General features: G+C 47.6%; 1 protein-coding gene across 1 annotated transcript; it reads right to left on the bottom strand.

Annotated features, from left to right (window-relative positions):
• Window positions 1-1355: 1355 nt before the first annotated feature.
• Window positions 1356-1961, bottom strand: LOC124265893 (uncharacterized protein K02A2.6-like). The gene has a single exon (XM_046700746.1). It carries the CDS (start codon window positions 1959-1961, stop codon window positions 1356-1358), a length of 606 nt encoding a protein of 201 aa, XP_046556702.1.
• Between the last annotated feature and the right edge of the window lie 12523 nt (window positions 1962-14484).

The raw sequence follows: 14484 nt of genomic DNA, 5'->3' as shown, positions 1-14484 counted from the left end.
TGTATTCTAAAGATATAGCAGGCGTAGATCGAATGACAGTTGCACCTATCGGGAGCCTCATAAAGCTCCTTATTCGGTTACACCATCTGGTTAACTATAGAATGTGAAGCGAAGAGTTGGTGACACTATTTTTAGTATCTTGCCACATGTGTAAACAAATAACAGCTGTGTAGTATCGTGACTAACATTCTTCCAAAAGCACACGACACGACTTGGAGAACAGCGGCTTTATTTCGGTCGGCAGAAGCATACAAACTTGGGCGGGAAGCGCGTGGCCCGATGACGTATGGTCCCATCTTGCATTGGGGTACACAGGGAGCAATTGTTAACCTCCGGTAGTTAAGGGAGCGTTACGTGTTACATTACTACACCTCACCCTCCAGATTTTTTTGTTTCCATAAACAAAATCTCAACAATACTTGTGATTAATAATCTTTAAAACAAGTACATGCTCTTATTTAGTCAAGGTCATTTTACTGTTACCTTACTGATGCAATGACATTATTAATGATAACCTCAATTGTAACTTAAACAACTACTTAAACTTAACTGTAGAAACTTGAGACTTCACTACTGATTCATTCGGCTGCATGAAAACTAGTTTACATATGCTGATCTCAATAAATGTAAATGTTTTTGAACACTGTTGTTACTTCTGACATGTCTCTAAGACTAATACTGTTTCCAGTCCACATTATGTGAATATGTAGTACTTGAAACTACAATGATGACTTGTAACTTTAGAGTTCAATACACTTCCCTTTAAACAAGTTCAGTCTTTAGATTTAGTCTATCTGGTGCTCTGGTCACACGGCTTGAGCGACGCAGTCCCTCAGACACTGACAGCCCAGTCATTGTAGATTTGGGGATCTGCGGACTATCTACCTGGGTTTCAACTTCTGGTGTGGCCTTCGGGTCAGGCCTAGATATTGAATCATCACCTAAGGCTGACATCACAGGTTGAGATTGATTTTCGCACAAGAGGGGTTATCACCTCTGTAACATTTGGCACATCAGACTTTACCACTATGGGCTCAGTCTTCACACTTCCTTTCGTCTCGCAACTCATCTCCAATCTCAACCTCACATGGTCGAGATGACGACGCACAACACCACCTTCTGTTAGGCGGATTTTATATGACACAGGACCTGTTTGCTCTACGGCAACACCAGGTAACCACTTTCCACCAGGGCGGAAATTTAACACATACACAAGATCACAAACTTGAATCTCACGATACTTGGCATGAACATCATGGGTTATTTTCTGCTTTTCTTGCTTCTGTTGCACTCGCCGACTCATATCTGGGTGTAGTAGATCCAAGTGCGTTCTTGGTCTTCTACCCAACAGTAGCTCAGCTGGTGAGACTCCGGTCGTAGTTTGTGGGGTTATTCTGTACTTGAACAAAAAAACGGGAGATTCTTGTCTCGATGTTGCCTTCTGTCATTCTCTTCATTCCATTCTTGAATGTTTGAACAGCCCTTTCTGCTAAGCCATCCGATGCTGGGTGATAAGGTGCGACACAGAGGTGGTGGATACCATTTTTCTTCATGAAGACCGTGAACTCGTCACTTGTGAAACAAGTCCCATTATCTGTGACAACTGTCTCCGGTAGCCCATGAGTAGCAAACATCCGTCTCAGACACTCAATGGTTACAGTCGATGTCGAACTGTTAAGTGGAACAACTTCTAACCACTTCGAATGAGCGTCTATGCAAACAAGGAACAACTTTCCAAGGAACGGGCCTGCATAGTCTAAGTGTAGACGACTCCATGGTTTCTCTGGCCATTCCCAAGGATGTAGTGTCGATTCGGGAGGAACTGGACGACTCTGCTGACAGATTTCACATGTCTTGACCTTTTCTTCCAAATCAAGATCCATATTCGGCCACCACACCATTCCGCGTGCTACCGACTTCATACGTGTTATGCCTGGGTGAGCTTCATGTAGAGTGTCCATCATTCGTTGTCGGCCCTGGGGTGGCACAACAATACGATTTCCCCAAAGTATACATTCAGATTGTACACTCAGTTCATTCTTCCTCTTCTCATAAGGACGAAATTCTTCTCCTAAGGTGATGTCATCAGACCAGCCACACAGTAGAAGTGATCTTACACGAGATAGTGTGCTGTCTCTGTCTGTCCACTACTTGTTCTGATGTGTCTTCACTGGGGATGCCTCAACAACAGCAGAATTGTGTCTCCAGGTAGCGGTGGATCACAAACGGACCTCGACAAGGGAAGGCGACTCATGCAGTCTGCATTTGCTAATATTGTTCCTTTCCTGTACTCAATGGTGTAGCTGTACGCTGATAAAGTCAGAGCCCAGCGTTGAATTCTGCTAGATGCCATTGGTGAGATAGCCTTGTCTGGACAGAAAATGATCTCAAGAGGTTTGTGGTCAGACACTAGTGTGAATGTTCTTCCATATATATATGGATGGAATTTCATTGTTCCAAAAATGATTGCCAGAGCTTCACGGTCTAGTTGAGAATAATTCTCAGCTTGAGACAAGGATCGAGAGGCAAATGCGACAGGTCGTTCAATCCCGTCTTCCATGATGTGCGACAGAACCGCCCCTATGCCATATGGAGAGGCATCACAGGCTAGGAGAAGCTTCTTTTTTTGGTCATAATGTGTAAGAAGCTTACACGATGACAAGTGGTCTTTCACTTTGTTGAAAGCTGTCTCTTCTCGGTTTTCCCACTTCCATTTTACTTCTTTTCCGAGGAGATGATGCAGGGGTGCCAATGTTACGGACAGGTTTGGGAGAAAACGTTGGTAATATTGTACCAAGCCTAAGAAAGATTTCAGTTCACTGACGTTACGCGGTGCTGGAACCGACACAACTGCTTCGACCTTCTCATTCAGGGGATGTAACCCATCCTTGTCGATTCGGTGTCCTAGATATTCCACTGATTTGGCCAAAAACTTGCACTTCTGACCGTTGAGTCGCAGTCCAGCCTTCTTCAATCTGTCTAGAACAGCTCGTATGTTGTCCAGATGTTCACCTTCAGTGTCTCCGGTCACCAGAATGTCATCAAGGTAAACGCAGACGTGAGGAATGCCTTTCAACAAACACTCGATTGTACGCTGAAAAAATAGCCGGAGCGGCAGAGATTCCAAACGGTAAACGTTGATACTGGTACAGTCCACGGTGAGTGTTTATAGTTGTGAGCTCCTTGGATTCTTCATCTAACGTCAACTGCTGATATGCCTGACTGAGGTCAAGTTTGGTAAAACTCTGACCACCTGATAGTGAAGCAAACAAATCTTCAATACGGGGTATTGGGTACACATCTACCTGCGCAACTCTGTTCACAGTGAGTTTGTAATCTCCACATATTCTCACTCTGCCACTGTTCTTGACAACGGGCACAATAGGTGCCGCCCACTTTGAGAACTGCACAGGTCTTATAACTCCTTGCCTTTCCAACCTATCAAGTTCATTTTCTACCTTTTCTCTCAATGCGTAGGCCACATTCCTATGTTTGTAAAATCTTGGCACATCTGCTGTTATCTGTATCTGCACTGTCTGTCCCTTGAGCTCTCCCAAATCTTCTTGAAAGACTTCTTCATGTGTTTTTATAATGTCCTGCAAACCTTCATTCCTTATGTTCATGATTCTCCCCCCAGTCTATCTTGATCACTTGTAACCAGTCTTGGCCCAAGAGTTTCTCTCTATCTCCTTCCACAACAGTCAAGGGTAACCTTGCAGTTTGACGCCCATAGCAGACTTCCACTTCAGTGGTTCCAAGAACCGGAATTGTCTCCCTATTATAACTCCTCAGAATTTCCTTTGCCTCTCTCAGAGCTGGCCTTTCCTTCCACAGAGAGTTTTATGTTCGTTCGTTGATCACCGTGGTAGCTGCCCCTGTATCCAATTCTAAGGTTACCTTTTTCCCATTAACAGTTACCTCGATCATGTAGGGTTCTGCTCTAACTGATCGTCTCCTGTCTGGATTGCATTCAGTTCTGTACATTTCATATTCAACTTTTTCCTCAACTGGCTCTTCTTCAATGTGACGAGCATGAATTCCTCTTCCCTGACCACTGTAATGACCACGCTGACCATGACCACGTCCCCTACCTCGACGATTACCTCTAAACCCACGCCCACGCTGATGTGAAGGGTAATTCGGTGTAGAATGACAAACTCTCGAAAGGTGACCACGTCTTCCACACCTGTGACAGTCACTGTTCCTATGGAAACACTGTGACCCTGTGTGAAACATGCCCCACACCGGTCACACTTTGCCAAGCACAGAAGGTTTATTCACAGTCCTAGGTGGTTGAGTTTCTTCTTTACTGGTTTGAACTTCTTTAGCTGCCATTTCCATTCCAACACTAAGTGCATAGGCTTTATTATAATCTAAAGTCTTTTCTGTCAAAAGCCTCTTTTGCATTTGATCATTATTGATTCCACACACCAATCTGTCTCTGAGTTGTGCCTCAATATCTGGATAATCACATGTCGACGCAAGGCGCCTCAGTTCCGCTACGTAAGCCGAAACACTCTCATTCTGCAGTCTGTCTCTCATATCGAAGCGTCGCCACTCCACCATGACAGTTCGCTTGGACTAATGTGATTCTTCATTAACTTCACTATTGTCTCGTAAGAGAGATCGCCCGGTTTCGACGGTATGGTCAGATTCCTCAAAAGTTTATAAGATTTAGTTCCAATCACACTCAAAAGAATTGCGCTTTGCTTTCCTGCATTTTCAATACTATTTGCAGTGAAATAATGTCCCAATCTCTCAGTATATTCGCCCCAATCGTCACTATCGGGATCAAATTCCTCTACTTTCCCAAACGCCGCCATTTTGTTTGATTTTCACTTACGCGCTTTCCGTTCTCTTCAATCAGGGTCCCGGGAGATTTCCTGATGAGTTTTTCTCGCACCTGGATGCGAAATTCCACTGCCTTATAACCTTGTATCCTCGTCGCCAAAATGTGGTATCGTGACTAACATTCTTCTAAAAGCACACAACAGGACTTGGAGAACAGCGGCTTTATTTCGGTCGGCTGAAGCATACAAACTTAGGCGGGAAGCGCGTGGCCCGATGACGTATGGTCCCATCATGCATTGGGGTACACAGGGAGCAATTGTTTACCTCCGGTAGTTAAGGGAGCGTTACGTGTTACATTACTATAGTTTGGCATGAAATGCATGTGGACCCGTTTTTGTAAATATCTCTTCATCCAATGACCCAATCGATCTCAAACTGTGCAAGTGGATGTTTTGTCAGACAACCCTATTACATTGTAAATCACCGATTTTATGCATTTGTATTAAAGAATCTGTCTATGTAACTGTCAACAAAATAAACAGCAGAACGCAGACGGCTTGCAGAGGGAGGGAGCCAGTGACCTGTAACAGCGGCAGTGTTGGGTCATAAAGGTAAATGCACGTGCAGTTCATGATAGTTACCTGTGCACTGCACAGTGATAGACCGTTTGGAGCATTCACATTGACTACTTCTAGCTGTCATCATGAAAGCTTATTCAGATGATGCTAAACGTTTAATTAGAAATGTGTTGAATTTTTTTTAAAAAGAGAGCAAACGTAGCAAACCGATTTATAAGGTGTCGGATTACATGAAACGTACAACTTTTGCTCTTGGCATGAAAAAGAACATCGTGCTAAAAATGGTGAAAAATAAACCAACAACCAATAAACAAATCCTTGTACCAAAAGGTAGGCATCCAAAGTTAGATTCTTTTGACATCAGGGTCATCAGCATAGCTGACCTACATTGACGAACGTTGACCTTTATGACCCAACACTGCCGCTGTTACAGGTCATTGGCTCCCTCCCTCTGCAAGCCGTCTGCAAACATCCAAACACCAAACACCGTCTCCTCATCGACTGCCTGAAGCTTGTGAACACGTGGTTGGGGATTCTGCGCGATATGGACGTCGAGAATGGAGATTGGCAGCCCGCAACCGATTTCGAATGGTCTGTCAGTCGAACAGTCGACTTCTCAACATCTCAGCCCTGGTTCGTGTATATAAACTGAGGGGCAAAAGAAACGTCCCCGATCATTTTTGTATCATAAAATGATACAAACACGTGCAATTCAATGTTGAAATGTTTGATATAATTTTTGAACATATTATGCAGACTGTCATTACAGAACAATTGAAACAATTTGCTGTAAGTAGAGTTTTTGTGACGTTTTCACAGGAGGTTCAAATGTCCGGTTTTCGATCATGACAACACATGCACATCAGTACTGACAGAGTGTCTTTGAGTGTCCAACTCCTCAGTAGCGAGTGTGTCCACCTCTTGCAGCGATACATGCTGCCACACGACGTCGTGCAGAGTGCACAAGACGTCTGATCACGTGATGTGGGATGCGACGCCATTCTTCCTGTAGAGCTTGAGCCAAAGCGTTTCTTGTCTGTGGGGATGTTGACGTTGCTTCACCTGACGGCCGAGATGATCCCATAGGTGCTCAATAGGTGATAAATCGGGGATCTTGCTGGCCAAGGAATGACGTTTACGTTGTTGTTGTTCAGGAAGTTCCGGGTAACAACAGCAGTGTGGGGAGTAGCGTTATCCTGCTGAAACAACACGCCTCGATTCTGCTGGAGGAAGGGTAACACGACAGGTCGTAAAACAACATCAATGTATCGACGGGCATTCAGGTTTCCCTCTATCACCAACAAGTCAGTCTTCCTCTCGCCACAAATTCCCCCCACACCATCACACTACCGCCGCCAAACGTCTCAACTTCCTGAACGCAACAACGTGCTGTGCGTTCGTTCCGACGTCTGTAGACTCGTACCCGACCATCAGCTTTGTTCAACTGGAAGCGGCTCTCGTCACTGAAGAGTACCCGGCGCCAGTTCCGCGGCTGCCACTGCCGAACTCTACGTGCCCAAGCCAATCGACGACGTCGATGTTCACGCGTTAACGTCACGCCCCGGAATGGTCTGTAGGCTCTGATACCGAATCGGCGGAGTCGTCTGGATATGGTCCTTCTACTGACTGGATGGGTAAGGCTGGTTGTTGCTGATGACGTCACAGTCAGGAATCTGTTGCGCAAGTGAAGCACCCGTAAATGGCGGTCTTCCTGAGGGGTGGTTACGGGTGGTCTCCTGTCCTAGGCCTGTCTGCAGTCCGACCTGTTGTTCTGAAGCGTGTCATCAGTCTGGTGATGGTTTTCTTGCTGCAACCCATGATTCTTGCAACGTGACTGTGAGAAGCACCCAGCTGCAACATCCCAATAGCTCGTTCTCTCTGTTCTGCCGTGAGTCGAGGCATGTTCTTTGTGTCCAACGTATTGAAGTGATGAATTCGAACAGTCGAGCATAATTTTTATACTGTACTTTCATACGGGTATGTTTCCACAGAAGCATGCAAAAAACGTGAATAAAAGCAATTTTCATGCTTACAAAAAACTCCACGTGGATTTCCTTTCTGTGAGACGTGGGGATGCGTTCGGGAGATGTGTTCCTAAATAAATTTCCGTCATAACGAAAACAGAAGAAATGTTTTTTACAATTTTACTTTGGGGACGTTTCTTTTGCCCCTCAGTTTAGCTGGAACATTGGTATGACTCAGTTTTTAACCGCCATCATATAACTAGAACATTGCTGAATGCAATGCAATAAACTTGACTATGCAATAAAACAAACAAACAAAACAAAAGTTCTTTAATTGGATGCCTAGACACATTAAGTGATATGCTGAACGCATATACCCGTGAAGATCCGGGGTGTTGGCACGCTTCAAAATCAGCGAAGTCATATATCTAACTGCGGGCTTCTCTCTACAACCCGTGAAGATTCGGGTTGGAATTAATCCTCTCTGCGCAGACGAGAGAGATGATAGCAAGGGTGGAGGGTCTGATGACAATAATGGACGCCCACGCGTACGCGTACAGGTCATTCGTGACCAACTCGTGTTATTCCGGGACAAGCCGAATAGCGACTCGTGCCCCTCTGGAAGGATTTCATATTGGCGTAGGAACATCAGAACTACTTCAAACAGGAACGATAACTCTATTCCTGTTTCACTATCAAACCATGGGCTGTGATTATTAAACCCTTTTTTAGAAATATAATTGGAAATATAAGGTGAATATCTGGTAATAATTACGTCAGAATATGTCTTTAACAAATATGTTTTTTTTCTTTCTTTTAGTTGTACCAAGGAGGTTTAATTCTTTAGAATAAATAGCAAAAACAAAAACAGCAATACAATGTACAGGAATAGAGTTATCGTTCCTGTTTGAAGTAGTTCTGATGTTCCTACGCCAATATGAAATCCTCCCAGAGGGGCACGAGTATTCGGCTTGTCCCGGAATAACACGAGTTGGTCACGAATGCCCCTCTCGATGCTTGTTATGTGCGAAAAATACGACAAACCAATCAGAACGCGCGTAATGGTTGCAGTGTTTTGATAAAAATAATCTACTTAAATCGTTTATGGCATTATGTTATTGTTTAAAAAATCATGAAAAATATATATCGTCATATTTAAAGTACTAAGAACGCATCTAACAGAATTGTGCTGTCTCATGTGAAGTTTTTGATAAGAATCAGTGACAGTGAGAGATTCAAATACACGAACGTGCGTTTGTTGACATAACTGCTCTCATGGGTCCAACTGAGTGTATTTCTGACGATCTTGCGGGCTTGTTATAGAGATTGTACGTGCGCTTCGACCAATTTTAGGAAATGTAATTATAATCGCTACCAGTTTCAAAACAATAATATCGTATTTGTATGTAACTAATCAACCTTAATCTTTAACATTGGGCTTATATTTCATATCTCTGGGGATATTTTAGTCTGACTGTTTTTTGGTCATTCATATTTTTTTCAGCGAATTCACACACTCACACACACGCGCGCGCGCACACACACACACACACACACACACACACACACACACACCCACCAGTTTTGAATAAACCTTCACTGCTTGCCCGTAGAGCAGGATCCACTTCAAGACATTGTGTCTCGCCTATAGATGTCAGCATGACCTATCTCCAACATATCTCAGTGAACTCATCTTTGATCACAATGCCTCCTGAAACCTCCAGTCAGACCACATGTTTTCTTTTTTCAAGTTTGGTCAAACACACTGTATACCTTCTTTTGAGCACTAGCTTATATCATGCAAGCTTTAACATACCAACTATTTCATACTAGCTATAGCATACTAAATATAACATCCCAACTATATCATCCCAACTTTGCTATACCAACTATAACACACTCTTCTCAACAAAAAAAGAAACTCATTGGCGTTTTCAGCAGTTCATTTCGATATATTTGACATCAATCATCATAAAGACAATTCCTATGTTTGAATCCCATCAATCGTGTCGTGGTTGTTGTGTATTGCGCGCATCCCAAAATGTGTTTGTTAACGCTTGTCATAAGAAAATGAAAATGATATATGAAAAGTGCATACAGAAAAAGTTTTCCACGTGATGTACGTGCAATGTGACAGAAACATGAGTAGGGATATCGACTATAAAAGGCCAAACCCAATTCATCATTTCATTACGAAATGTACGACGTAAACGAAGATGAAAAATGCCAAGATTGAATTCTACTGACCGAAATATGACCATTGGGCGTTTGGAAGCAGGGGAGTACCAGTCTGCCGTTGCTAGGCACTTCAGCGTCCACCACGGCACCATATCTCAATTATGCCATCGATATACCCGCTTCAATTCGACCCACGATCGTCCCAAAAGTGGGGGACCAAGAGTGACCACTCCTGCTCAGGACCGATATATCCGGGTGTTTTACCTACCTCACCGACGACTTGTGCAATCCCTTCCCAGGCGGTGTCGAACAGTGACGTGGTGGTGTTCCATGTAGTGGTAGTCGTTGTGGTGTCCCATGTAGTGGTGGTGGTGGTGTCCCATGTAGTGGTGGTGGTGTGCAGTGGTGTCCCTGTAGTAGTGGTGGTGGTGTGTCATGTAGTGGTGGTGATGTCCCATGTGGTGATGGTGGTGTCCCATGTAGTGGTGATGGTAATGTCCCATAGTGGTGGTGGTGGTGGTGTCCCATGTAGTGGTGGTGGTGGTGGTGTGTCCCATGTAGTGGTGGTGGTGGTGTCCCCATAGTAGTGTCCCATGTGGTGTGTCCATGTAGTGGTGGTGGTGGTGGTGTCCCATGTAGTGGTGGTGGTGATGTCCCATGTAGTGGTGGTGGTGGTGTATTCCAGTGGTGGTGGTAGTGTGTAGTGGTGGTGGTGGTGTCCCATGTAGTGGTGGTGGTGGTGGTGTTCCATGTAGTGGTGGTGGTGGTGGTGTTCCATGTGGTGGTGGTGGTGTCCCATGTAGTGGTGGTGGTGTGTCCCATGTAGTGGTGGTGGTGGTGTCCATGTAGTGGTGGTGGTGTCCCATGTAGTGGTGGTGGTGGTGTGTCCCATGTGGTGGTGGTGGTGGTGTCCATGTAGTGGTGGTGGTGGTGGTGTCCCATGTAGTGGTGGTGGTGGTGGTGTCCCATGTAGTAGTGGTGGTGTGGTGTTCCATCCAGTGGTGTGGTCCCATGGTGGTGGTGTGTCCCATGTAGTGGTGGTGTCCCATATGTGGTGGTCCCATGTAGTGGTGGTGGTGTGGGTGTCCCATGTAGTGGTGGGTGGTGTCCCATGTAGTGGTGGTGGTGGTGGTGTCTCATGTGGTGGTGGTGGTGGTGGTGTCCCATGTAGTGGTGGTGGTGGTGTCCCATGTAGTGGTGTGGTGGTGTCCCATAGTGGTGGTGGTGGTGTCCCATGTAGTGGTGGTGGTGGTGTCTCATGTAGTGGTGATGGTGGTGTCCCATGTAGTGGTGATGGTGGTGGTGGTGTGGTGGTGTCCCATGTAGTGGTGGTGGTAGTGTCCCATGTAGTGGTGGTGGTGGTGTCCCATGTAGTGGTGGTGGTAATGTCTCATGTAGTGGTGGTGGTGGTGTCCCATGTAGTGGTGATGGTGGTGTCCCATGTAGTGGTGGTGATGGTGTGTCCATGTAGTGGTGGTGTGGTGTGTCCCATGTAGTGGTGGTGGTGGTGTCCCATGTAGTGGTGGTGGTGTCCCATGTAGGTGGTGGTGGTAGTGTCTCATGTAGTGGTGATGTGGTGGTGTCTCATGTAGTGGTGGTGGTGGTGGTGGTGTCCCATGTAGTGGTGATGGTAATGTCTCATGTAGTGGTGGTGGTGGTGGTGGTGTCCCATGTAGTGGTGATGGTAATGTCTCATGTAGTGGTGGTGGTGGTGTCCCATGTAGTAAGTGATGGTGGTGTCCCATGTAGTGGTGTGGTGGTGTCCCATGTAGTGTGTGGTGGTGGTGTCTCATGTGGTGGTGGTGGTGGTGGTGTCCCATGTAGTGGTGGTGGTGGTAATGTCTCATGTAGTGGTGGTGGTGGTGGTGGTGGTGTCCCATGTAGTGGTGGTGGTGGTAATGTCTCATGTAGTGGTGGTGGTGGTGGTGTCCCATGTAGTGGTGGTGGTGGTGTCTCATGTAGTGGTGGTGGTGGTGGTGGTGGTGTCCCATGTGGTGGTGTCTCATGTGGTGGTGGTGGTGTCTCATGTAGTGGTGGTGGTGGTGGTGTGTGGTGTCCCATGTGTGGTGGTGGTGGTGGTGTCCCATGTAGTGGTGGTGGTGGTGGTGGTGTCTCATGTAGTGGTGGTGGTAATGTCCCATGTGGTGGTGGTGGGTGGTGTCCCATGTAGTGGTGTGGTGGTGGTGGTAGTGTCCCATGTAGTGGTGATGGTGTAGTGTCCCATGTAGTGGTGGTGGTGGTGGTGGTGGTGTCCCATGTAGTGGTGGTGGTGGTGGTGGTGGTGTCTCATGTAGTGGTGATGGTGGTGTCCCATGTGGTGGTGGTGGTGGTGGTGTCCCATGTAGTGGTGGTGGTGGTGGTGGTGGTTGTGTCTGTAGTGGTGGTGGTGTCTCATGTGGTGGTGATGGTGGTGTCCCATGTAGTGGTGGTGGTGGTGTGGTAATGTCCCATGTAGTGGTGATGGTGGTGGTGGTGTGGTGATGTCCCATGTAGTGGTGGTGGTTGTGGTGTCCCATGTAGTGGTGGTGGTGGTAGTGGTGGTGGTGGTGTCCCATGTGGTGGTGGTGGTGGTGTCTCATGTATGTAGTGGTGGTGGTGGTGGTGTCCCATGTGGTGGTGGTGGTGGTGGTGTCCCATGTAGTGGTGGTGATGGTGGCGGTGTCATGTAGTGGTGGTGGTGGTGGTGTCCCATGTAGTGGTGGTGGTGTCTGGTGTAGTGAGGTGGTGGTGGTGGTGGTGTCCCATGTAGTGGTGGTGGTGGTGTCCCATGTAGTGGTGGTGGTGGTGGTGTGTCCCATGTGGTGTGGTGATGGTGGTGTGGTGTCCATGTAGTGGTGGTGGTGGTGGTGGTGTCCCATGTAGTGGTGGTGGTGGTGTCATGTGGTGGTGGTGGTGGTGGTGGTGTCCATGTAGTTGTGGTGGTGATGTCTCATGTGTTGGTGGTGGTGGTGTCTCATGTAGTGGTGGTAATGGTGGTGGTGGTGGTGGTGTCCCATGTAGTGGTGATGGTGGTGTCCTGATGTAGTGGTGGTGGTAATGTCTCATGTGTCTCATGTGGTGGTCCCATGTAGGTGGTGGTGGTGTCCCATGTAGTGGTGGTGGTGTCTGGTGTAGATGGTGTAGTGGTGGTGGTAGTGTCCCATGTGGTGGTGGTGGTGGTGTGTCCATGTAGTAGTGGCAGTGGTGGTGGTGGTGGTGTCCCATGTAGTGGAGGTGGTGGTGGTGTGGTGTCTCATGTATTGTGGTGGTGGTGGTGTCTCATGTAGTGGTGGTGGTGGTGTTGTAGTGGTGGTGGTGGTGTGGTCATGTAGTGGTGGTGGTGTAGTGGTGGTGGTGAGGTCATGTAGTGGTGGTGGTGGTGGTGGTGGGTGTCCCATGTAGTGGTGGTGGTGGTGTCTCATGTAGTGGTGGTGGTGGTGGTGTGTCTCATGTAGTGGTGGTGGTGTGTCCCATGTAGTGGTGGTGGTGTCCCATGTAGTGGTGGTGGTGGTGTGGTGTCTCCATGTAGTGGTGGTGGTGTGTCCTGTAGAGTGGTGGTGGTGGTGTCCCATATGGTGGTGGTGGTGATGGTGGTGGTGTCCCAGTGTAGTGGTGGTGGTGTCCCATGTAGTGGTGGTGGTGGTGTCGGTGGTGTGTGGTGGTGGTGGTGTCTCCATGTAGTGGTGGTGGTGGTGTCTCATGTAGTATTGGTGGTGGTGTCTCATGTAGTGGTGGTGGTGGTGGTGTCTCGTGTAGTGGTGGTGGTGGTGTCTCATGTAGTGGTGAGTGGTGGTGGTGTCTCATGTAGTGGTGGTGTGGTGGTGGTGTCTCATGTGGTGATGGTGGTGTCTCATGTAGTGGTGTTGGTGGTGGTGTGTGGTGGTGGTGGTGTCTCATGTAGTGGTGTTGGTGTCTCGTGTGTAGTGGTGGTATGTAGTGTGGTGGTGGTGTATGTGTGTGGTGGTGGTGTCTCGTGTGTGGTTGGTGGTGGTGTCTCATGTAGTGGTGGTGGGTGTCTCGTGTGCGGTGGTGGTGGTGGTGTCTCTCTGTAGTGGTGGTGGTGTGTCTCGTGTATTGGTGGTGGTGGTGTCTGTATGTGGTGGTGGTGTGTCTGGTGTCTGGTGGTGGTGTCTCTAGTAGTGGTGTTGGTGTCTCGTGTAGTGGTGGTGGTGGTGTCTGGTGTAGTGGTGGTGGTGGTGTCTCGTGTATTGGTGGTGGTGTCTCGTGTATTGGTGGTGGTGGTGGTGTCTGTGTATTGGTGGTGGTGTCTCTGTGGTAGTGGTGGTGGTGTCTCGTGTAGGTGGTGGTGGTGGTGTCTCTGTAGTGGTGGTGGTGGTGTCTCGTGTAGTGGTGGTGGTGTCTCGTGTAGTGGTGGTGGTGTGTCGTGTATTGGTGGTGGTGTGAGTGGTGGTGGTGTCTCGTGTATTGGTGGTGTGTGGTGTCTGGTGTAGTGGTGGTGGTGGTGGTGTCTGGTGTAGTGGTGGTGGTGTCTCGTGTAGTGGTGGTGGTGGTGTCTCGTGTAGTGGTGGTGTTGGTGTCTCGTGTAGTGGTGGTGGTGGTGTCTCGTGTAGTGGTGGTGGTGGTGTCTCGTGTGTAGTGGTGGTGGTGGTGTCTCATGTAGTGGTGGTGGTGTCTCTTGGTAGTGGTGTCTCATGTGGTGTGGTGTCTCATGTAGTGGTGGTGGTGGTGTCTCATGTGTAGTGGTGGTTGGTGTCTCTCTGTAGTGGTGGTGGTGGTGTCTCATGTAGTGGTGGTGGTGTCTCGTATGTGGTGGTGTTGTGTGTCTGGTGGTGTAGTGGTGGTGGTGTCTCATGTAGTGGTGGTGGTGGTGTCTCATGTAGTGGTGATGGTGGTGTCTCCTATAGTAGTGGTGGTGGTGTGTCTTGTGTATAGGTGTGGTGGTGTCTCATGTAGTGTCTCTAGTAGTGGTGGTGTGTCATCTAGTGGTGGTGGTGGTGGGTGTCTCATGTGTAGTGATGGTGGTGTCTCATGTA

The sequence above is a fragment of the Haliotis rubra genome, unplaced genomic scaffold (assembly GCF_003918875.1).
Source record: "Haliotis rubra isolate DU_JTF1 unplaced genomic scaffold, ASM391887v1 Scf122, whole genome shotgun sequence".
NCBI lineage: Eukaryota > Metazoa > Mollusca > Gastropoda > Lepetellida > Haliotidae > Haliotis > Haliotis rubra.
This window is presented reverse-complemented; position numbering and strand designations above follow the sequence as displayed.